The sequence below is a fragment of the Podarcis filfolensis genome (genome assembly GCF_964270895.1).
Source record: "Podarcis filfolensis genome assembly, chromosome: 6".
NCBI classification, from domain to species: domain Eukaryota; kingdom Metazoa; phylum Chordata; class Lepidosauria; order Squamata; family Lacertidae; genus Podarcis; species Podarcis filfolensis.
In genome coordinates this window covers 7,798,937-7,823,999 of record NC_139609.1, presented here as the reverse complement: position 1 = coordinate 7,823,999, position 25,063 = coordinate 7,798,937, and the positions used below count along the sequence as shown (strand labels likewise).

The 25,063-nt window shown below is 44.6% G+C and overlaps 1 protein-coding gene and 1 long non-coding RNA gene across 5 annotated transcripts in view; both read left to right on the top strand.

Moving 5' to 3' along the window:
* The window catches only part of PRRX1 (paired related homeobox 1), an 88,378-nt gene extending 66,428 nt beyond the window's left edge, over positions 1 to 21,950 (top strand). The window contains exons 3-5 of one of the 4 annotated variants that reach the window (XM_083621667.1): positions 6,832 to 7,013; positions 15,365 to 15,436; positions 20,683 to 21,950. In XM_083621667.1, coding sequence (XP_083477793.1) covers positions 6,832 to 7,013; positions 15,365 to 15,419 — 237 coding nt within the window. In that variant the 3' untranslated portion in view covers positions 15,420 to 15,436; positions 20,683 to 21,950. The remainder of the gene's footprint in view (positions 1 to 6,831; positions 7,014 to 15,364; positions 15,437 to 20,682) is intronic. The other 3 variants (XM_083621668.1, XM_083621666.1, XM_083621665.1) reach the window with 3 other exon arrangements.
* On the top strand, positions 7,020 to 12,467 carry LOC310766001. Its single transcript, XR_014549916.1, has 2 exons — positions 7,020 to 11,560; positions 12,056 to 12,467. It is a non-coding gene; the product is annotated as an uncharacterized lncRNA (long non-coding RNA).
* Positions 21,951 to 25,063: the final 3,113 nt, after the last annotated feature.

Below are 25,063 nucleotides of genomic sequence, written 5' to 3'. Positions count from 1 at the left end.
TGCTTTTCACTCATCGGCCAGGAGCAAGTTTCTTGCTCAATATCTAAAGGGAATTGCCGATGATACGAATGAAGCCAAACTGAGATATCTATTAAATGATGATGACCCCCTAAGATCACTCATGGTTGCCAGATTCTTGATCAGCGTCCTATCCTTAAAGAAGAAAAACGGACTCCTGTGCGGCTCGGATAATCCCTTTAAACTATGATCTATGTTTTAGGTTGTAATTAGGTGATATCACCATTGATGTCTTCTACTAATTTATGAGCAGAGGGCGATGTTTATGTTACAAATTTACTGTAATGTATGATGTTGGTCTTTTGTTTTTGTTTTGCTTTGGTTCTTGTCTGTTGTTTGTAAGTTTTGGCGGTTTTAAATTTGGAGGTTTAAGTACATTATGTTGGTATGGGAAACTGTCGTGTGATGGGCCAATGGCCGTAATAAAGATCAATACAATACAATACCCATGCCTCCTTGTGGATGGAGCGTATGCCAAAAGTTAGCTACACATTGCAGTTGCTCATGTATAAAGCAGACAGGGTTGACTGTTTATCCAAGAGTCCCCTTCCTACCGCTAACCTGACAGTCAGGGGAGACTGGAGAGGCTTGAAATGGCTCACCCCTGATGCTTTTCCTGTCTCCTTCTCTTTCCAGGAAAAGCCCCAGCAACTTAAGAGAGCAGAAATAGGCACTTGCTTGAGGGAAGGAGTCAAGCTTTCCATAACTTGGTAGAGAAGGAGTGGTTAACTCTCAAACTGCGTATCTTCCCCAGTAAGGATGTGTGTGTGTGCACACAAGCATCCATATCATTGCATAGTTCCTTTAATCCTTGGGCCATGAGCTATTATTCCTTTGATTAACCAAGAGTATTTCTCCTTCGTGAAGAGTGAGACTTCAAGACACTCTAGCCTTCCCTGCCTGGGCTCATGCAGACTTCTTTTTTGCACCGTGCTTTCCAGGTCCAGGGATGCGGGTGGCGCTGTGGGTTAAACCACAGAGCCTAGGACTTGCCGATCAGAAGGTCGGCGGTTCGAATCCCTGCAACGGGGGGAGCTCCCGTTGCTCAGTCCCTGCTCCTGCCAACCTAGCAGTTCGAAAGCATGTCAAAGTGCAAGTAGATAAATAGGTACCACTCCGGCGGGAAGCAAAACGGCATTTCCGTGTGCTGCTCCGGTTCGCCAGAAGCGGACTAGTCATGCTGGCGACATGACCTGGAAGCTGTACACTGTCTCCCTCGGCCAATAAAGCGAGATGAGCGCCGCAACCCCAGAGTCGGTCACGACTGGACCTAACGGTCAGGGGTCCCTTTACCTTTTCCAGGTCCACACTTTAAAGCTGTGTGCTCATCCACACTTCCTTTTGTCCCAACACTTTCCCCCAGGGAAAACTTGCAGTTTAAGCGCTGAATCAGAAAAAAACAAAACAATTGGGTTTTCTGCAGATTGCTGCTGGTTCTGATTTAGCGGGCACAAAGCAGGGTTTCCGGGGCAAAGGCTTGGACCTGTCTCTAGACAACACGAGAGAAGCAGAAAACCCAACAAGACCTGCGGAAAAGCATGGACAAGCTCTCTGCTCGAGAAGGTTTTTCTTTTGTCCTGGCGCTTTCCCTGGGAAAATCCACATTTTATTACTGAATTGGAGCAAACAGCAATCTGCAGGGAACTTGATCGCCATTTGCTCCAATTCAGCAGCAAAATGCGAGTTTTCCCAGACAAAAACAAACAAAGAAGCTGCTTGGGTACGGAGCTTTAAAATGCGGACCTGTGCCTAGAAACGCAGAACAAAAGGAAGTCTGGATGAGTCCCTTTGTTGGGGTAGTTGTACGAGGGAGACCTTTGTATAAGCAGCTGTATGTGAGTCCAGCTGTATGCAATGTGTAGCTAAGCTCTTAGCACACACTTCAAGTATATCTGAAGGAGTGTCTCCACCCCCATTGTTCCACCCGGACACTGGGGTCCAGCGCCGAGGGCCTTCTGGAGGTTCCCTCACTGCGAGAAGCCAAGTTACAGGGAGCCAGGCAGAGGGCCTTCTCGGTAGTGGCACCCGCCCTGTGGAACACCCTCCCACCAGATGTCAAAGAGAACAACAACTACCAGACTTTTAGAACACATCTGAAGGCAGCCCTGTTTAGGGAAGCTTTTAATGTTTGATGGGCAAACACTGTATTTTAATATTTTGTTGGAAGCTGCCCAGAGTGGCTGGGGAGGCCCGGCCAGATGGGTGGAGTATAAATAAATAAATTATTAAATTTATTAAATAAATTATTATTATTCAACAGCGAGGTGTTGCGAACTCTCAATTCCCTGGCAAGAAGCATACCTGCATAATAAACAAGACATGCCCTCTGGTATATTTGTCCATGTTGGGTTGTATTCTGTTCTAGCCCTATTCAGAGTAGACCTGCTGAAGAGGATGGGAGGAGCTGGGCTTCATTCCTGTCCCCTGAGTGCTCAGTGCAATATAAGAAGCACAGCCACATCTCTGATTTATAGCCGCATGAGCCAGAACATGCCCATCTAATTTCGCCCAATGAATGTACAGGATCCCTTTACTCATCGTTTAATAATCATCACCTCTAGTCAGATACAACATTAAGCATTTTCCTATGGCCAGTGAATGCAAAGAGGCCACTTGAACCAAAGCTACCTTTGCCTTGCTGACTTTCAAAGTGATAACAGATCCGTTTTGATTTGTGTGTAGCGGAGAGCAATCTGGACGTTTGTGGCTAGATGCTAACTGAATTCAGTTACAGTTGCAGGATGTGCTTCTCTAGGCAGTGGCGGAGGAAGGGGGTGGGGGGTGCGGACCACCCCGGGTATCATCACTGAAGGGGGTGACAAAATTAATTTTTTTTAAAAAATGGTCTCACAAAACTTTTTAGGAGTGATGTGGTGGCTTAGGCACCTGAAACGGCAAAGTGGGACTTGCGTCTGCCTACTGCCTCTCCCTCAGCCACCCTGCAGCTTGAGGGGGAGGCAGCGGAGAGGCTCCAAGTGCCAGAAAGTCTCGCCCCACCCCCACGGACAGCTAGCCCCGCCCCGGATGCAGGACACGCCCCCGCACCAGGCACCTGAGCACCTAGCTACGCCACTGTCTCTAGGCAGGGTTTTTGTTATACAGTGGTACCTCGGGTTACATACGCTTCAGGTTACATACGCTTCAGGTTACAGACTCTGCTAACCCAGAAATAGTACCTTGGGTTAAGAACTTTGCTTCAGGATGAGAACAGAAATTGTGCTCCTGCGGCACGGCAGCAGTGGGAGGCCCCATTAGCTAAAGTGGTGCTTCAGGTTAAGAACACTTTCAGGTTAAGAATGGATCTCCGGAACGAATTAAGTACTTAACCCGAGGTACCACTGTAATTAGTTCTTGTTCTGCCATTATTTGCCTTTTAATTGTTGCCTTGGTATGTTAGCTCTTGCTTGTGCCTAATGGGTGAAATAATTAAAATAACTGGCTGTTAAAGAAGCCCCTCCCATGTCATGGAACCTGACTGTCAGGGACTGGACAGAGGAGGAATGGTGGAGATGGCCTCCCCAGCCTGAGACTTCCGGGTTAGCGCCATCGCCAATGGCGGAGTTCCTCTGACTGAGAGGAACCCGCTCCGCGAAAATCGGGTCTTGCCGCCGCGGCGAAGGCGGAGACCCTTCAAAAATCCCAGGCGGAGGAAGCCTGGGAATGTGGGATTCGGCTGACACTACTCGCAGGGAAACCCCTTTTTCGGGGATCTGAAGCGACGTGGGGTGAGCGGCGTGGTGTTTTGAATCGACCGCTATTTTTACGGAGTGAAGCTGCACAGCCGTTGCCGGAGAGCGCTGACTTTTTCCTGTGGACAATTGGACTCTAAACAAGTACCCATGAGTAGAACAGAAAATTGGATTAAGCAACATTTTAATTTGGCACTGAAGCGGGAAGGTTCTAAACAGGAAGTCTGCCTTCCGCTTTTGTAAATAGACTGAAGCAAAAATTGTGCAAGCTAAAGTCTGGAAAGTCGTATATAAAGGTCTAAAATTCCTCCAGTTTTAACCACCAAAGCCCCTCTTGGAAGCAGGAGTAAAGAGGGGGAATTTTGATTGTTCAAACCTGCAGGAGAGAGAGTAAAGAAAGATAAATTTCCACCGTCTCAAACCTGGGAACGGGGTGTCAGAGACAGAGATTTTTGGGGAAGTTCATTAACTGTGAATGGAACGTCTTTTGACAGATAGTTAAAGAAGAGAAACAAATTGATTCCAATGTTGCCTTTTGCATTTAAAAGAAACAAAAAATTTGAAAAATGAAAGTAATTCTCTTTTGTTGGACCTGCTTTCAAAAGATGGATACAAATAGAAATTGTCTCCTCTAGAGGGAGCTTGTTAAATTGTTGCTGGAGTCGATCTGGGGATTTCACAGCTGTGGAGATTAGGATCGTGGGACCAGACTCTGACCTTGAATAAAAATGTGCTTGGAAGAAGTTTTGGTGCTTGCTTTTTGCAAGACAAGCGCTTTGTTGGAGCAGATGCATGAGAAGATGGATTTGATGACTGTTGCAGTCAAAAATTTTGGACAAACAGCGAATATTTATACAGAAACTATCCAGGAACCAACCCAGGAACCTGTTTTGACAGGGCAAGTGCAAATGCAGAAGATAATGGAGGAGGTTGCTGTTGAACCTCAAGTAACACAAATGGAGAGACCCGAGGCCCTGCAGGAGCATAAGCCACTGTTCTTGAAGACTGAATTTGGAGTGGGCCAGGGGGGGTCTGGAGTTGTGGGGGCCCTTAATTTTGGAGGGACTTTGGAACATGCTTTTAAATACTCTCTGGACTACACTGCTGACTGTGGGGAATGGGACTGTGGGGAATGGGCTGATCTGCTGAGGAGAGATGGAGATATTTTTGAATTGGAGTCTCCCCGAGACCTACTCCTCAATGAGAAAGGAAAGAAATTAAGAAAGAGATCAACAAAAGACAAGGTAAAGTGCAGGTATAAACAAGAAGAAGATCTGCAGAAGGGACATGGAAAAGACTTAAGAGCCTCGGACATAAGATTACCAGGTTGATGGACTAGATGGAATGGACAGTAAGGACTGACACAACCCGAGACCAGGAAGAAGAGACGTTGGATGAAGATTGGAAGAAAATTTTTAAAAAATTTATTTTGAGAATTAGTGTAAAATTAACGAGTATTAGGAAAAATGTTGGAATGAAACTATTTGGCTTTAGTAGAAATGATATAAGGAGTTATGTACAAATAAATATTAAGCTTTAAGCTTTAAGGTATTTTATGGTAAGATAAGGTTAAAATAAATTAAGGTAAATTGAACGACAGAATATAGTGAAAGATGGAAAGGATTTGCTGAGCTAATTAATAGGTTAGACTGTTAAGATAAATTACTTAATAAAAATTGAGTAAGATGGAAAAAATTTGCTGAAACAAATAACTAAACTGGAATACGAAAAGGGAGGTGTGAGGAGGTCGATGAAACAAGTAAATGAAAGATAAAGATATGGAATATTAGATGTGTGTTTTTTATTGTTATTGTTGTATTGGTTTTTATGTTTTTTTCCCTTTTTTAATGTATTGTTATGTATGTTTTGTTAAATCTTTTGTTGTTTTCTTTTCTTCTTTTTTCTGTAATTTTTGAAACTTCTAATAAATATCATTAAAAAAAAGAGAGAGATGGCCTCCCTGGCCTGACCCTTCCAGAGAAGAGGAAGACAGTTCAGAATTACAACAGGGGTTTGAGGTAGGTCACAGCTCAGGGGAAGATGAGGGGGAAAGTTGGGAAATAATGGGAGAGGAGGAGGAGGCAGAGCTGGAGCAGCTGGCTGACACTTTATCACTAGAAAACCTTCCAGCCCCTCCATCTCCCAGAACCTGGCGTGCCTTAAAAGTAGGAGAGCAGGAGTAGCAGACAAAGATGATGTTCTATGCGGAGTTGGCCAAGCGGACTGGCAGGATCCGGAACCAAAGTTACCAGAAATTCCAAAGAGACTGGAGTAGATTTGTTTGGTATTTGAATGATCATTGTAAAAACGTGAAGACACTAGCAGGATTGAAATAAACCTTGGAACGAAATGTGAAAATAGTATCTTCAAGTGTAAAGAAGGTCAGGAACTTACAGTCAAAGTGCGCATATAATCTATGTGGAAATAAAAAACCAGTTGAAGGGATGGAGGGAAGTCACAAGCTAGGCGGAGCAAAAGTGTATGAATTGTTATTGCAATGTTCGTATATTTTATGTTTAAAAAAGAAAATAATAATAATAATAATAATATATATATATATATAAATAAAAGTAGGAGAGCAAAGAGCTCGGAGACAGATGACTATAAGAGGCAACTGTAGGGGTGGGTGCGTGCTGTTGATGAATGAGGAAGCGGGAGAAAAGGGGGGGTAGAGATTTACTTGGGACAACGTCATTAATCCAAGCGACTGCATTCTCAAGCCTCTCTCTCTGTAGATATTGAATAAAAAGCAGATGGTAAGTGTTAGGTTGTGGGTGAACATATCAGACGACACAGCGATTCCTCAAACAGCTCTTGCTTATTCACAGGCCAGAACAGAACTGAACCGAAGGGTTCAGTCAGCCTGCTTATATAGAGCTCCAGTACAACGTAACTGTAACAATTTTCTAAAACCATCCAATCACTGAACGTCACTTTCGATCCCTTATTTGCATAACTATCTACAGTATCCCCCTGCTGGCCCAGGGTGAGAACTTCAGTACATAACAGTAAGGACTTTTCCTTGTCTTCTCCGTTCCTGGCAACCTGCCGTGGGGGTCGGGTCCCCCTGCCGCCTGACACTGACTGCGGTGCTGACACTACTGTGTTTGTCCTCCTGTCTTAGGTGTGGTTTCAAAACAGACGGGCAAAGTTTCGCAGGAATGAGAGAGCCATGCTGGCCAACAAGAACGCATCCCTCCTCAAGTCCTACTCTGGAGATGTGACCGCAGTGGAGCAGCCGATTGTACCTCGACCAGCTCCAAGGCCCACCGACTATCTCTCCTGGGGGACTGCCTCTCCTTACAGGTGACCCTAACACATCCATATTACACTGCCAGTTTTTCTCTTGCCGTGTCTGGCCGGTTTCCTCTAGGGAGGAAAGGGAATGGAACGAAGGCCTGAGCCAAGACTCTCCACTGCCTCTCATCTATTCAGAAGAAAACTATTTGGAACGGTTTAGACATGATCTCCTTAACTCTTCTGTGAGCAAGTAGGCAATGCAGACACAGGGACACACCAAAGTTGCAATCCTATCCATGCTTGCTCACAGGAGTAAACCCTATTTAAGACAGTTGGACTTACTTCTTGAAGTGTGAATAGGATTGCATTGTCAACCTGGTGTTCAAGCCATTCATTCTCTCTCCAGGGAGCCCTGGGACGTTGTTCTCTGTACGTGCATGTGGAAGGGGGAAGATGGATCTTTGATAGACTTCTCGGCACCCTCGCCAAACTATAATTCCCAGGATTCTTTGGAGAAAGCCATGGCTAACAAACTAGCTTCAAAACAACATATGTTTGTAGATTAGTTATATCCAGAGGGCTGGGGTGGTGGTTAAAGCACCAGGAAATGCACTTCTTCAAAACAAAGCAACTGGGGCAGCTAGAAAAAGATGGTATCCCAGATACCAAATCTGTTCTGTGCATGTGACAGAATCACCCCTGAAGAAATGTGGTCCTAAGGAGCCTTGGTAGCCTTTTCTGGAAAACCAAGAAGGCAGAGACAAGATGGTGGCAGAGCTGGAGCTTCAGGTGGAATACTTGACATGATGTGCATTTGCTTAAGTAAATTACTTTGTTTTAATCCATTCTTACTACTTGTGGATGAAATAAACACATTCCTGATGATGAGACTTTTTCTTCAGAAGGGATCATACTTCATCATGACTCACTTTGTCTCTCATACACAGAAAGAGAGAGAGAACAAACAAAGAACAGGGTCGTGCAGATTCAGTCCACACTTCAGTGCAATCTAATTCACATGTCCCAAACTAACATGTGAACCGAAATCACAGCTATCCTTCAAAATTTGTACTTAATTTTGAAATGCAATCCTAGAAAAGAAAAAGTATACAAATGTACAAATTAGAAGGCAGTATGCATAAAGATGCATGTATTTGGGAAAAGAATGAACAAAAACACATTATATTAGGAAATATTAGGAACGAATCGTGAATATTGGGAGAAATGTGTGCTAAAAGGCCGATGGTTTGTGAGGACTTGTTAAAAATGTATATCACAAACTAGTGCAGAAATCTAATGTTGGAAAAATGAGAAATGGAGAGAAGCCAAAATGGACAGGTTTGTCTACCTGCCGCACTCTCAGTGAATCCCATCCGAGACAAAGTCAAGCATCTACCATCCAGGAGAGAGTGGAAAGGTGGCTAATCCTCCCTTTCACCTCAGACATTGGAGCCACCAAGGGGAGGAGGGTGAAGCTGCTAGAGATGAATAACAGGGGCTGAAAAACATTTATTCACATATATAACCTCCTATGAGTGTCACTTTGCCATAGACTAAGATACATTCTCCATATTTTATTTCCGCCCCCTCTAGAAGTAGTGGTTTGGGGAAATGGGGGGCCATCGTCTGAAAAACACCTGATCCTACTTTTTTTTTGGTGGGGGGGGATTTGGAATGCTGTTCACAGCCACTCATTTCCCCATTGCTGCTTTGGCAGCCATTTCCCTGTTTTTGTGGGATGTGATACGTAAGTAGCAGTCAAGTACAACATTCCTTGTTTTCCTAGAGTGGACATGCAGGAAAATTTTTGGTCCAGCCAGTTGAAAACTTTCTGTTTCCTCCTGGCTGGGACATACTTCCTTTGCATGTGTCCTTACCTGTCCAGGTAACAAAGGGGACAAGGTACACAGCACCCTCTCTCTTTCTGACTTCCTCTGTCGTTGAAGCAGCTCTTATCTAGAGATGCTCTCTATTGGGTTTCAGCCAATAGAGGACACTGGAATTATCTCCATATGGGATAGCTCCACATGTATATACTTTGTAACTAAGTCTGCCTTCAGGGATCCAACTGTGAAGAGAATGTGAGTAAACTACTTTTATATACTTTACACAAGATGGTGGCATGTTTATTCTTTTAAGAGGGATATAAGGGAACTTACCAGGAACCTAATAGTGAGAGGCTTACACAAGCCTGCAACCAGCTACCCGCTGTGTGTTTAAAAGCGGAATGTGAAACTTGGCTAAGTAAAGGAACTTCCTAGTGCCAAGTTAGGAAGGATATTAATAAACAATATACCCTCTCTTGCCTCCCTGAACATTCCCACAATTTTATCTGCCCTCAATTCATCCCAGCCAGTTAGGAATTTCATCCTGGGCAGGACTAGACCACATTGCCCTGTAGATGATCAGCAGAGCTGCTGTCAAAGGGTGGCATGGTTGAGTATCTGCTGTCAAAGGGGGCCACAGGCAAGAGCTTCCTGGACCTTTGAAGCCTGCTTGCTTGTTCACCCGCCATTTGCTCTGGCCCAGACGACAGTGGTGGTGAGAAGCAGAAGCAGGGGATCACATCACGGTCTGGCTGGCTGTTGACTCTCTAGCTCAGCCTTTCTAAATGTTTTGAATCCTAGATGTTGTTGGACCACAACTCCCATCCTCCCTAGTGAGCATGGCCACTGGTGAGGGATTATGGGAGTTGTAGTTCATGATCATCTGGCTGCATTGAGCTAGCGAGCAATCGGTGGTAGATGTGATGAGGAACAAGAAGAGGGGTAACTGGTGATAATGGTCGTGTAGAGGTCAACTCAGTGTGGGAAAAGCAGCTTGTAGCAGCTTGCCCAAGGGAAGTTCAAAACCTGAATCAAACACCACCAGTCAGATTGATTTATTGGTTTCATAAAATTTATATGCCACTTGATGGTAGACTACCTCAAAGTGGTTTACAAAAAAAGATAAACCAATAAATCACTTAAAAATATTTAGCTATGTGCCGACATTGCTGAGGGTAAATGAAGCCTTTTAGAGTTTAGCCAGTTGGAGCACACTCTAAGAATCGGTTTCTCAGTACTTTTACAACAACCCTTGGCAAATTGCAAAGATGAGGAGCACAATCTTTCATTTCACATCAACATTTTTTTTTTTCAAAACGGCTCCTTCTTCCTTTTGGTCCCAGCATCAGTATCATATTTGTATCTGACAATCTCCTTTAATTACTGCCAAATTATAAGCAAATTCCCTATGTCCACTGCAATGGGCAACCCATGCCAAAAGGAAGATTGTTCCCAGGCTTAAGCATTGTTGTTTTTTCCTCCCACATCACTGGCAGCCACCATTGTAGGTCATCCTTTGAAATAGTTTTTCTGATTTCTTCCAAAAAAACAACACAAAAAAAAGTCAATGGGAAAATTGCGCAAAACTTGTGGGAAACTCTCTTGGCAAAACCCTGTACAATTGAGTGAAACATAACAAATGTGGACCGTGTGGGAAATCAAAAGCTTTTGCTTGGTACGTAATTACCTTTTTTTTTTAATTTCCAGCAAGAATGGGGAAAGACAAGGCATGTGTTCCCAAAGTTGCACTGGCTGGGCCAATCACACAGAGGGCTAAATTCATTGGGTTCCACTGTCTTGCAGAAGCAAAGCAGGGCTGTTGTCAGTGCCGGAATGGGTGACTGGCTAAAGGACCACATAGATTTATTCTTGTATTCTATACTGGAGAATGACAGGATCCAAATGTTTAAAAAGAAACCAGTTCTCCTGTACCAGCCTCTTTGAATTACATGGTTTATTCTGAGGGCATTGTAAACTTAATGGCTACTCCTCTTCAAAGAAGTACCCTGAACCATTGAAACTCAAGTTCAGTACACCACTTCCCAGAGATATTCCGTATGCATAGACATCACATGTATAAGCTTGGTCTAAACCAGGCATAGGCACACTCCGGCTCTCCAGATGTTTGGGACTACAATTCCCATCATCCCTAGCTAACAGGACCAGTGGTCAGGGATGATGGGAATTGTAGTCCCAAACATCTGGAGGGCTGGAGTTTGCCTATGCCTGATCTAAACCAACACGATGGACTCCTAGGGACCTCACAACATAGGCAAGAGGGAGAGGGAAGGAGACACAAGTTGTGCTGCAAGATATGAAACTTTCCCCTAGCCATTTACAGCTGTCTCAAGCATAGGAGCAAAGCTCTGTGGAACTAAGCAGACTGAGGCTTTCTATCCAATCTGGCTTCTTGCAATTCCATTAGAAAAGGAGGCAATGAGTCCACCATCTACTTGATGTAAAACCACATTTTCACTTCTATAAGTGAAAGGACTTTGCAAGCCAACCAACCAATCTTTTTTTCCTTCTTTTTTTTGCTGCCTTTCCAAAGTAAAACCCATGCTCAAGGCAGCTTGCAATGTATAAAAAAATTACATAACTACAAACATAACCAAAGTATTCATAAACAAAACATCAAAAAGTACACAACCAAATAAAACAATTTTCATATCAATAATAAGATCCAAAACAAAGCTGCAAAAAATTGACATCAGCAGCAGCAACAACTGCCCCACAACCAACACCCCTAAACAATAGCCCAACACAAGTTATTCTTACAACAGCCCTGTGATGTCGAGGATAATAATAATAATAATTTTTATTTATACCCCACCCTCCCCAGCCAAGGCCGGGCTCAGGGCAGCTAACAAGCAATAATAAAAACAAATTGAATGAATACAACTTAAAAACAAAATTAAAATACAACATTAAAATATTGAAACATTAAAATATTAAAAAGCAGCCTCTTCACAGGAGGAGAAAGGAAAAAAGAAAGAGGGGGAGGGAATCAAATTGGCTCCAAGCCAAAGGCCAGGCGGAACAACTGTGTCCTACAGGCCCTGCGGAAAGAAATCAGATCCCGCAGGGCCCTGGTCTCATGAGACAGAGCGTTCCACCAGGCCAAAGCCAGTGTTGAGAAGGCCCTGGCTCTGGTTGAAGCTAATCTAACTTCCTTAGGGCCCGGGACCACTAGGGTGTTGCTATTTATGGACCTTAAGGTCCTCCGTGGGGCATACCGGGAGAGGCGGTCCCGTAGGTACGAGGGTCCGAGGCCATGATCAGGAGTGCTGTACAATTTGGGGTACTGAGGTCAAAGAGGATGGGGATATCTTCAATATATGAATAGCGGCTTCTGACTTAGGATGTAAGGATGTTCTAATGAGTCAAGCAATGGTCCACACAGACAAGAATCTGGTCTGCGAGAGTGGCTGGAGTTGGGCAGTTTAGGAAATGTTACCATTAGTAGTAGTAATTATTTCATTTGTTTAGCTGTAAGTCATAGCAAAGATAAAAAACATCCAGAGTTGAGCCTCAAATTTGGCTTTTAATTTCCTGGCAGCCAACACAAATAGAGAAAGAAACAAGGTAACCTCATTTTCCTGGTCCCAGAGCAAAAAAATACACTCCTTTGATGTAACAATATTTTCCCCGCAACTAAATTCAGGCAGGATGCTTCACAAGGATCTTTATAATGTTGTATATTATATAGTAAGATAGCGAATAGCTATTTTTTTAAAAAAGAAATATTTATTGAAGTTTTACAAAAACATAAATACAAGAACACATAATAAAAGAAAAAAGAAAAATAAAGATACAACATATAAAAGCACAGAAAAAATAAGAAAAATTAAAAACAATTCCATTTTTCATAACTAAAAACTCATTTGCTTGTTTCTTTGACCTCCTCACACCTCCCCTTCTTGTATTCCCATTTAAATAATCAAATCAGCAAATCCTTAGCCTCTTTCATTTATCTTAACTCCTATATCTTAACATTTTATAACTCTGTATTTTCATCCATTATCAATTCATTTTTACATATTCTTATTAACTTTGTTGCTAATACCACTTATTTCCAATCCAACATCATATTAATTATGTTTTTACCTATTTATAACCCTTTTTTTCATATTCTCTTAAAGCATTACAGCTGGAAACCACTTAATTTCTATCCAACATCATTCTAACATTCATTAATTTTACAATATTTCTGTAGATAGTCTTTAAATTTCTTCCAATCTTCTTCCACCGACTCTTCTCCCTGGTCTCGGATTCTGCCAGTCATTTCTGCCAATCCCATATAGTCCATCACCTTCATCTGCCATTCTTCCAAAGTGGGTAAATCTTGTGTCTTCCAATACTTTGCAATAAGTATTCTTGCTGCTGTTGTAGCGTACATAAAAAAAGTTCTGTCCTTCTTTGGCACCAATTGGCCAACAATGCCCAGAAGGAAGGCCTCTGGTTTCTTCAGGAAGGTATATTCCTCAGAGGGAATCCGCCATTAATCGATGGCGCTGACCCGGAAGTCGCGAATAGCTACCGTATTTTTCGCTCTATAAGACGCACCAGACGACAAGATGCACCTAGTTTTTGGAGGAGGAAAATAAGAAAAAAAATATTCTGAATCCCAGAAGCCAGAACAGCAAGAGGGATCGCTGCGCAGTGAAAGCAGCAATCCCTCTTGCTGTTCTGGCTTCTGGGATAGCTGTGCAGCCTGCATTCGCTCCATAAGACGCACACACATTCCCCCTTACTTTTTAGGAGGGAAAAAGTGAGTCTTATAGAGCAAAAAATACGGTATTTTGCAAAAGAGACACCATCCTGGTGAGCAACTAATATCTGAGAGAGGCCATAATTAGAGCTGAGCAATGACCGAAAAGCCTTCAATATTGGCTCCATCCCCTCACTTCGGTATGAGCCAAGATGGTGAAATAACCTCCTTCTTCTAAGTGCGAACCACAGCAAGAGACTTCAGAGAAGCTCTCCCTTTGTGCCTCTCAGCTTCTCACTTCCACTTGCTAGTGGCTTAGCTTGTGTGTTGGAAAGAACAGTGGAACTTAGTAAAGTTTCTGTTGACGTTCAGTGGCAATTACAGGAGCCCTCCATCCACCTTTGGGCTGATGTAGGGAAAAGTGACCGGGGTGAGTAACACAGGGAGGCCGTGGGCTGCAGGGCCTCATTTGCTCCTAGTGAAGAAGCCTTGGGGTCCTGCTTAGCATTGCGGAGTGACAGAATGACTCAACAGTCATTCAGCTCAAACAGACTCATCTGATTTCATTTAAACTGTTGTCAGCTCTCCTCATTGCTTCTGCTAGCAAAAGGCTCCTGTGTGCTATGTTGATTTCGCTCACTTTTGCTTATTTTCAACAAGCTACGTCCTAACTTTGAAGCCCTTGATAGCAAGCTGGTGTGAAACGGCCCTGGCCTTAATTTGGGCCAAGAGAGAAGCACGGCCAATTCATTTAAAGTCTACCCTCTGCAGAGCCCCAGTTCAGTACCTCCCTCCCATATTGAAATATACCGTATTTTTCGCCCTATCGGACACACTTTTTCCCCTCCAAAAATGAAGGGGAAATGTGTGTGCGTCCTATGGGGCGAATGCAGGCTTTTGCTGAAGCCTGGAGAGTGAGAGGGGTCGGTGTGCACTGAACCCTCTTGCTCTCCAGGCTTCGGGCAGCTCTCCGCAAGCCTGGGGAGACCGGCACGACTTCCCGCCGGGCTCCCTAGGCTTGCGGATAGCAGCCTGTTCTGGGGGCTGGGGTCAGGGGAAGCTCGGGCTTCCCCCACCCCAGCCCCGTGCCTGGGGGGGGAAATATTTTTTTCCCTTTATTCCCCCCCCTAAAACTAGGTGCGCCCTATGGGCTGGTGCGCCCTATGGGGCGAAAAATACGGTACTCGGAGTCAAGAGTGGATTTCATGCTCTTTATTCAGCTCATAGTGGTGAGGAGGAATGGAAGTCCCCCCAGACTGTCTGCTTTATATACATTATTTACACAATGGGCCCCACGTGATTGGCTAATTCCAGGATTCTCCTGTAGGCCAATCAGGTTGCGGATTCACTTCCACCTGGAGCTGGACTGGGTGGCTCCTGTGGACCAATCAGACTGCTGCATTCTGGATCCTATTGTTCTAGGACCAATCAGACTGCTGCATTCTGAATCCTATTGTTCTAGGACCAATCAGACTGCTGCATTCTGAATCCTATTGTTCCAGGACCAATCAGACTGCTGCATTTTGGATCCTATTCAACTCAGTACATAACACATATAGTTCCAGCACTCTCTTGCTAGACCAGGAATAGCCAGCTTGGTGCCCCCCAGAAGTTCCTGGATACCAAACTCCCACCCTCCCCAGCCAGCATGGTCAATAGTCAAGGATGATGGGAAACAACATCTAAAGAGCGCCATGTTGGCTGCTCCCAAGTCATACTGAGAAGTGGCGGGTGACATCATCATACTTTAATGCCATTGGACTGTGCCACCATCTTGCAAGGGCACCTTAATGTCACGGTGGGTGAGCCCTCAAGTACAAGGTATCTGATGAACTCACTTGCCTTATTATTTCTCCCTCCTTTCACACTTTCTAAAATAGCTCCTCATCCCTCCTAAGATGTTGTTTGCACGAGGGGGTCCCTAATGGATTCTAAGCGAAGACTCTACAAAGGTAACTTTCTGGGCAGAAGTGTCATGGTTGTGGGGCTGTCCATAGTCGCCTGGAGTTCTTCTGGGAAAAGGGTGCCAACTCCACTCCCAGGCCAATTTTGTAGGGTCTCTCGACTCTGTCAGGTGCTAGACAGGATGAGGAGATACAAAAGAGGAGTGTGTAACAGAAGCCTCAAGCTTACCTTCTCTTTGCCTTAGCCTCCAATGAATCACCGCAACAGAACGCACAATAATGATAAAAGCAGGAAAAAGCCTAATAAAATGACCCCTGAGGGTGGGTTTAGTGAACGATTCCCCCCTTGTCCTGCCCAGACCACCAGCAAGCTTCTAACTCACTAGTTAGGTCCTTCATGCATGTATGTGAAGACATTAACTCCAGTTTACGTTACAAATTGCTAGTCTCTTAGGCTGGATCTAGACATGTCAAAGAAGTGATTCAGTTAGAAGCATTGTAAACTCATACAGGGGAATCCAGTAGGGAAAGACAAGACTCCACAGTGCCATCTGGTGGTGTATATGCATATACAATGCATATAAAACCAATCTAGCTGAGTCCTTAGACTGCGTCAAAGTTCCTATCTAGATCAATGGCAGTAGGCTTAGCTCGGTTTTCTGAGAACTTTGTAGAAGCAGCCTTCACCTCTTCATACTTTGATTCCCCTGCTTTGTGGAATATGAAAGGATTATGGCAGCGGTGGCAGTCAAAGCGTTCTCTATCCACACCCTGGTCAAAACCCTATCCTCCAATGATGGCTGCCTAAATTCAGCCTTGCAAAATGCTACTCAGTTACTGAAGCCTTCCCAGAACATTTTAAGAGACTTGTGGAGTTAAGATTCTTGTTTGAGTCATCACAGAACAAACAGGCAATAGACGTTTTATATCAGTTCAAGACTTTGTGCTTTTCAAAATGGAGACAGCTGACATGTTCAACTTGCCAGTCATTGTGGAATTCAGAGAAAGGCAACCGAGTGATTATATTATGAATGTGTGGGCCAGCTCCATATATATTTGGCTTCAGATAGCATCACAGCTTAATGGCCACTCTTACCCAAAGATGTTGTGTATTCCAAAAACAGTTTTGCAATGAGCAAGGGGAAGGGACCTCTGATTGAGTTAGATACCATCAGAACCTTCTACCATCCAAAGCAGGAGTGGCAAACCTTAGACCCTTCTGATCAGTGCTTTTTTCTTTAAAAAAAATGTTTAGGGGTGCTCTCATTTTGACTCAAGAAAATCACCATTTTATAGTTCAAATTGGGAAAAATAAATACAGTAAATGGACAAAAGTACAAAGATTCACAAAATGTTTAGAGGTATGCGTCCCCCCAGAAAAAAGCACTGCTTCTGAAATTCCAGCTCCCATCAGCCCCAGTCATCATGGACAATGGTCAGGGATGATGGGAACCAGAGTCCAAAAACTTGGGGGGGGAACAGATTCCTCATTCCTGGTCTAAAATATAGACACCATCCGACATCCAGTTAGAAACACCATCAGACATCCGGTTATAAGACAATTATCTTCCAACACCTGCACAGGGCTGATGTGTACACCTAGTTCGTCTCCAACTTTGCAGCGAGTGTTGATTTGTAACATATACCAATCCACACATTTGAAGACAGCAGTTATGGGTCTGTACACTTTGCAGAACATTGATGAAGGCTGCTTCAGGAGAAAAGGAAGACACCTGCTTTTTCCAATACCTTCCAATTTAGTTCCAAACGTTTTATTACATCATTAATCCAAACTGCAGATTGTTGCCATGTGGAATCTCTCTATATCCTCATCAACCGTGTTTGATATCACCCCAGATTCATCAACTCTCACCTGTTCCTTAGGGCTACCCTGGCTAAATGCATTGTAGATATAAATTTATTGGGAAAGACCTAGAGCAGGCATCTTCAAGCTTTGGCCCTCCAGATGTTTTGGACTACAATTCCCATCATCCCTGACCACTGGTCCTGTTAGCTAGGGATCATGGGAGTTGTAGGCCAAAACATCTGGAGGGCCGCGGTTGGAGATGCCTGATCTAGAGCCAAGAATGTAACTCCCACCTTCTTTCCTTTTTTTTTTGAGCAGGTGGGGGCGCTCTAAAGAACTACCGTATTTTTCGCTCTATAAGATGCACCAGACCACAAGACACACCTAGTTTTTGGAGGAGGAAAACAAGAAAAAAAATATATTCTGAATCTCAGAAGCCAGAACAACAAGAGGGATCGCTCCGCAGTAAAAGCAGCAATCCCTCTTGCTGTTCTGGCTTCTGGGATAGCTGCACAGCCTGCATTCGCTCCATAAGACGCACACACATTTCCCCTTACTTTTTAGGAGGGAAAAAGTGAGTCTTATAGAGCAAAAAATACGGTATGCATTAACATGCAGGGGCTTGAGTGAAACTCTGAATATTACGAATATGTGATATCTGTCTTCCCGTCTTATAATAGCCAGGTGCAAGTCATCATTACTCAGCTTATCTGATCTATAAAATTTGAATAATAGGGCTATTTTGAAGAATACCTAGCCAAACTCCATGTACAAACTGAAAGAAGCGATTTTCCTAGTACAGTCGTACCTTGGAAGTTGAACAGCTTATTTCCCGAATGTTTGGGCCTCCGAACGTCGCAAACCCAGAAGTGACTGTTCCAGTTTGCGAACTCTTTTTGGAAGCCGAATGTCCGATGGGGCTTCTGCAGCTTCTGATTGGCTGCAAGACCTTCCTTCAGCCAATCAGAAGCCGCACTTTGGTTTTCGAACGTTTTGGAAGTCAAACGGACTTCCGGAACGGATTCTGTTCAACTTCCAAGGTATGACTGTAATCAGTGCCCATGGTTAAAGGTGATACTTAGTGCTTGGTTTAATTTTGTTGTTGTTGTTAGTGGCTTGATCCTTTCATTTTTAAAAGTGTTGTTTCGAAAGATTCCGTGACATGCTTTGAATTTAATAAAGAAAGTAAATAATAGCAGCAGAATCAGCAAGGGAGGGATTAAACAATGCAGTCCATAAGTATCCATGGACTCCGCAGTGACTTACTTGCAACTTCTATTCTCTTTGATTGGTAGATTACCTCTACCAAAGCTTTGCTTTAGAACTTGATTTTCAATGTCAACACACAACAGTGGAACATAGAGTCATAGAACTGTACAGTTAAAAGGGACCCCGCAACCCTGTCGCGAATTCTCTGCTCAGAGTTCCAGGTTCTTCAGTGCAGTGCAGTATATTTATTGTGAGCTATATATATACACAAATATATACAATAATCTACAGGCTATAATACACGAGCGGTTCATACAGTCAAACAGAGTACCTGGTTGCACCTTAAGGCAAATAGGAAGACCTTTCTATCTATCTCTCTCTCTGACTATACTCTTCTATACCACCCACTTACTGCTGGACAGGTTTCCCCTTTAAACTAATGACAGCCAATCAACTGACAGCACATTACTGCTGAGTCTTTTTGACCCAGCACTTCCATAGAAAGTATTGCAGGCTGATTGCATCTGCCAAGTTGCATCAGCTAGCAAACTCAAGCCTGCAGACTTACTATCTCACACAGCATTCTGTGAATCCCGACACAAGAGTCACGTAGTCCAGCTCCCTGCAACTCAGGAATCTCAACTAGAGCATCCCTGTCGGATAGCCATCCAACCTCAGCTTAAAAGCCTTCAAGGAAAAAGAGTCTATCACCTGTATTGTGTATTCCCAAATCAGGCAGACCCAAGAGAGACGACGCCATGTTATCCTTCTGAATGTGCAGAAGGAACATCTCAACTGTTATAACAATATGCATTTCCTTACCACATGGAAGTGTGTTGTGGGAGGAGAAGGCTGTCACTGAGTCTAAGGAGTGGCAGCTGTTTAGGCTCAGTGATATCTCCCCCTCCCTCCCCCCAGTAGTTATTTAAATTAGATCCTACCTGTTCAGGAGTCGTGCTGTTCCTACTGTTGTCCTAGCCATGGCATCAGAGAGCCCTTAAAAGAGATTAATCAACTTACCTGCCCTTATCTTCAGCAAGTGAAGACAGAAGCTGCCCGATAGCTCTCATTCCAGGTGTGCACAGGTAGTGCAGCCTCACACCTGTAAGTGAGTGGTCCCATTCTAACCCACACTGGTCTGACTATCCAACACAGAAATATAGAGGCCCAGTATATGAAGCCGGCTTCCTGAAATCCCCACCTTCTCAAGCAGAGGTTGTCAGTGTGGCACCCTCCAAATCTTTGAACCCCAACTCCCTTCAGCCCCAGACAACAGGGCCAATGGTCAGGGTCCAGGGATGATAGAAGCTATAGTCCACCACACCTGTAGAGGACCACTTCGGTTATTCCTGCTCTCAGGTAGTTGCCTTGAGACCCAGACATGGTGAAAAGTTGTGTGTGTGTGTGTGTGTGTGTGTGTGTGTGTGTAAAGTGTCCCAGAAACCATATTTACTTTTTTTCCAGGGTTGCTTTCCATGCATCAAATCATGAGCCCGCTCCGAGCTTTGCAAATATTGGCAGATACAATCGCCAAGTATCTGCAAACGTTTCCACCTGCCCCTGGTCTTTAGCCTTTCATATTTTTTCGCTCCATAAGGCGCACCTGACCATAAGGTGCACCTGACCATAAGGCGCATCTCCTTTTTTTGGGGGGGGGGGATTCAAGAAAAAAATATTATTTAAAGGAAGTGCTGAGCAGAGCCGGTATGCATCCTAGGCTCTGCTCAGCGCTCCCTTTTATGAGCCACGTGGAGCGTATGTGCGGCGCTTGCAGGCTTTTCCCTGAGCAGGAAAAGCCCCCAAGAGCCACACACACACTCCGCGCGGCTCTTTAAAGGGAGCGTGGCTCTTGGGGGCTTTTGCGGGAGGTGGGGGAAGTGAGAGAGCCTCGCTCTGTCCCTTCCCCCACCTCCCGCAAAAGCCAGGGATAGCCGTGCAAAGCCTCCTCAGGGCTTGTGGGGCTGGCGGGGGAAGCCCGGGTCCCCCCCGCAAGCCCCAGGGACCACACATTCGCTCCATAAGACGCACAGACATTTCCCCTTAGATTTTAAGAGGGGGGAAGTGCATCTTATGGAGCGAAAAATACGGTAGCTTAATCTATGACTATTTGCATTGCAAAGCTGGGCCTGCTGAAAATCGAACTGCAGTTAAAAGTTACAAGATCAGGCTAGCTGCGCATTTTCCTTTACCTGAAGACATCTAATACAACCTGGTGGCTTACAAAGGCCATATTCTGATGTCTTTTTCTCTCTTTTTCTCCCCTTTTTTCTTCTTCCAGCAGTGCCATGGCTTCTTATTCTGCCTCCTGTACCAATGCCAGCCCTGCTCAGGGCATGAATATGGCCAACAGCATTGCTAACCTGAGACTGAAGGCAAAGGAATACAGTTTACAGAGGAACCAGGTGCCAACAGTGAATTAGAGACAGCAGTGGAGTGTGGCCTCCGTTGCCGAAAGGAAAGCAACAGGAAGGGCCGCCATCTTGCTTGGCAATTCATCCATGCCCAGAAAGCCAGGCAGCCCAAACTAGGACTCAGTATTGGGAATAACAGCAGGATCCAAATTCAAAGGAAATAGCTTCAAATGTGACTCTTCTCTCTCCTGGAAAATATTGCCACTTAAAGTACCAGCAAGTCTGTTGTAGCTCAATATAGCACGAGCTTCTTCAGTGAAGGATGCAAGGCTTATGACTGCACTTAAACTTATCCATTTCCTCCCCCACCTGCCCCATGGACCATTAGTTTCTGTGCCAGCCACTCACCCCTTTTGTTCATAGGCCTTTTGGGGGAAAAAATTGGATTTCTGGAACCAAAGACCCCACTGTTCATCATCACTTCCATCACTCAAAAGCAATAGTGGATCACCATTTAAAGTTGTGACTGCCAGCACACACCTGGGTGCCTTCGTGTTCAAGTCTTTATATCCATTGCCTGGAAATTATTTTTCTTCTTTACTTCTTCTTGTTAGTAATTTGAGGCCAATCTTGATTTAGAAGTGTGTGTCTGTGTGTGTGTCACTGTTTGTTCTGCCACAGTCTCTTTGATACTGTTATGTTGGTTGCAGGAGATTTAAAAACGCCAGATATGAAAGTATGTTATTTTGAACCAATTTTTACTGATGTAGGAATATGCAAGTTTTCAAGTCACATAGAACTCATTTTATGAGAATGTAAGTGTGTGCACTTGAGGCACTCAAAAGCCTGTGTATGCTTCCAGCTTCTTGGAAAACCCAAAGAAGAGCAGAGTCCAGATTTGCAGGTGCTGTCCATGGGAATTAGTTTTCTGTTTAAAAATTGGAGGCCTAATCTGGCACAGAGCTACACATGCTTGCATCCCTGGATTTCAGTGGGCTTAAATGTGTGCACCTCTGTTGGATTGTGGCCCCACGTAACTTTCTTGCTACTTCTGTTTCTTGCCACATTCAACAGTGTTGTCCAGAATCATTTGATTTATATATACTGTATATATTTATATATATAAAATATACATGCAAGCTTTGTGAGTTTTCTTTTTTTTTTATTAAACAAAATAAAATGAACTGAGAGAGCATTCTGGTTGTAAGTGGTCATGCAGCAAACTGCAAAACATAGCAGGACGTTCTGTAGGCTGTCCCTCTCTCCCCAAAACCCCCTCATGCTCCTATCAACAGATACTTTTCTTCTACCCAAGGGCCCTGACCATTGACACTCCCATCCTTTTAGGCCTATTTTGGAAGAATATTCGCCCTGGGTGGAGGTGAGGACATTGCTGAAGGGTTGGGGATTTCCCTCCTCAAGAAGAAAGGAGAGATGGTCAGCTGTGCTCTCATCACCTACCTGAGAGTGCATCGCTCCACACCGTGAAAGGGCTGTAGTTCAGTGGACGAGAACATGCTTTATATGTCGGAACCCCCAGGCTGAGTCCCTTTTTTGCATCTGTTTCAAGGAAGGATCTTCTTAAGGACCAGGAAGGAAGACCTTGTCTTTGTGCAAGGCCTTGGGGAGTCTCCCTTTCAGCCTTCTCAGATCCAACCTTCACTCCATCTTGTAACATGAGATCCACTTTTATTCCACCCACCTTCCAGGTTAAGTCCATCCTTTGCTATTGGCAACCTTTTTCTATGGGTGGCTGCATTCCCTCCAGGATGATCTGCTAGGGGCCACGTGCTGGGGATGGGCAGGGCCAGAGCAAATAGTGAACTTTCTGGAACTCCCTTACCTCTCCTCTCCTCTGCTGGTGGAAGGACAGGCTTCTTTCCCCAGAGGTGTGAATGAATTCACTGCTCCAGGGTGATGAGCTGCAGCCAGCCACCTTTCACCTCTATTGGTTCTCCAAAGGGGGAATTTTGGCAGGTGCAGCTATCAGCTGTTCTTCTTTAGTTATATAAAGGAACATTGCCTTCCATTGCACCCAATCTCTCCCACTCCTTCTGTTGCTCTGCTGCTGGTTTGTTTGTTTGTTTGTTTTAAATCAATGCCACTAGTTCAACCCATATTAGCACACGGCACAATCCAGACCAGATGGTCTAACTCAGTTTCATATGTTGACGAAGGAGCCAGTGGCTCAGATTATGTTTTGATGTCTTTGTGTTCACCAGCCCTCCCATCGTCCCCTGTCTCCTTTAGAAGGTTTTGTTCCCTGACTCCCTGCCTTACTCAGTTCTGTAACTTTGCCTGTCTTTCTGCATCTCCTGACTTTTCCTACCAGGCCTTCGTTTTCCCTGCTCACCTGCAGTCCCTCCGTGAATCTAAACTTTCCCTCTGTGTAAGGTGACAAAACAAACGCTATCCCCTTCAGGGCCATTCAGTTCACTCCAACTATAATGGAGCTTGCCTGAGGGATCTTCACTGTCACATTCCTTAATATTGCACATTTCTTAATATTGAAGGTCACATCAGATCTCCCAGGGAAGAAATGCCTTCCTTTCCCCCTTATACTTTCAATTAGCACATTTATTAACATATAGGGCTGCTGGTTTACTCTTGACTTGATTTCCAGGTAGAAGTCACCATTTATCCCATGTTTGTGATGTTCACAGTATCCCCAGCATGGTATTTCCTTATGGTAGAACATGCATACAGGAGCACTAAGCTACATGCCAGTCCAGCACTAAGGATGTTCAGTCAGTAGAGCATGAGACTCTAATTTCTGGGTTGTGGGTTAGAGTGCACGTTGGGCAAGAAAATTCTGCATTGCAGGGGGTTGGACTAGATAACTCTCGTGATCCCTCCAAACTTTACAAGTCTATGATTCTAAAATTCTAAGATAGTCATTTTGACCACTCAAGGGAAATGGCCTCGGCCCAGTATACCTGAAGGGCCAGCTCTGAGGGCCTTGTGGTGGTTCCCTCACTGTGAGAAGTGAGGTTACATGGAATCAGGCAGAGGGCCTTCTCGGTAGTGGCACCCGCCCTGTGGAACACCCTCCCACCAGATGTCAAGGAAATAAACAACTATCTGAATTTTATAAGATATCTGAAGCTGTGTGCCGGCTCCCTCGGCCAATAAAGCGAGATGAGCGCCACAACCCCAGAGTCATCCGTGACTGGACCTTTACCTTTACCTTTACCTTTAGAGGACCCATTAAGGTTTTCACTTAGTAGACAAAGAAGTATAGATTAATCTCTGACAGGTAAGCGGGAAATATGTTCTGACAGCAACATGCTCTTGTCAGTAAAGCTGAATTGCCCAGAACAGGCCAGAGGTTGAGGATTTATAAAAAGGTAAAGGTAAAGGACCCCTGACAGTTAAATCCAGTCGCAAACAACTCTGGGGCTGCAGCGCTCATCTTGCTTTACTGGCCGAGGGAGCCGGCGTTTGTCCACAGACAGTTTTTCCAGGTCATGTGGCCAGCATGACTTAGTTGCTTCTGTCGAAACCAGAGCAGCACATGGAAACGCCATTTATCTTCCGCCCGAGCGGTACCTATTTATCTACTTGCACCTTGATGTACTTTCGAACTGCTAGGTTGGCAGGAGCTGGGACACAGCAATGGGAGCTCACTTCGTCGCGGTGATTTGAACCACTGACCTTCCGATCGGCAAGCCCTAGGCTCAGTGGTTTAGACCACAGCACCACCCGCATCCCTGAGGATTTATAGGGTTCCATTTATTGGTTCCCTTGCATTACTAGAGACTGCTGAGTCACGTTTTGAGATACCTACAGACCACCAAGTTCTATTATGGCTATGCCTTGTACCCTCAGGCTCTGATTTGTGTCCTGTCTGGGCAAGGAAATATTTATGCCATCAAAAAGGAGAGCCAGCGTGGTGTAGTGGTTAGGAACAGTGGACTCGTAATCTGGTGAACCGGGTTCGCTTCCCTGCTCCTCCACATGCAGCTGCTGGGTGACCTTGGGTCAGTCACACTTCTTTGAAGTCTCTCAGCTCCACGCACCTCACAGAGTGTTTGTTGTGGGGGAGGAAGGGAAAGGAGATTGTTAGCCGCTTTGAGACTCCTTACGGTAGTGATAAAGCGGGATATCAAAAATAAATAATAATAATTAAAAAATCAGCAACCCCAGATGATTGGCCCAGTGTACCAAGAGGTTGGTGAATGAGCAGCATGAGGATCAACAAGTGAAGAAGACTCACCTTTCATGGGCAGCTATCTGGTACTGGTGGATGGAGGAACTGGTCCAATATGTATGTCATAAAGCTTACTGGGTTATTGGGTGATGTGTCCT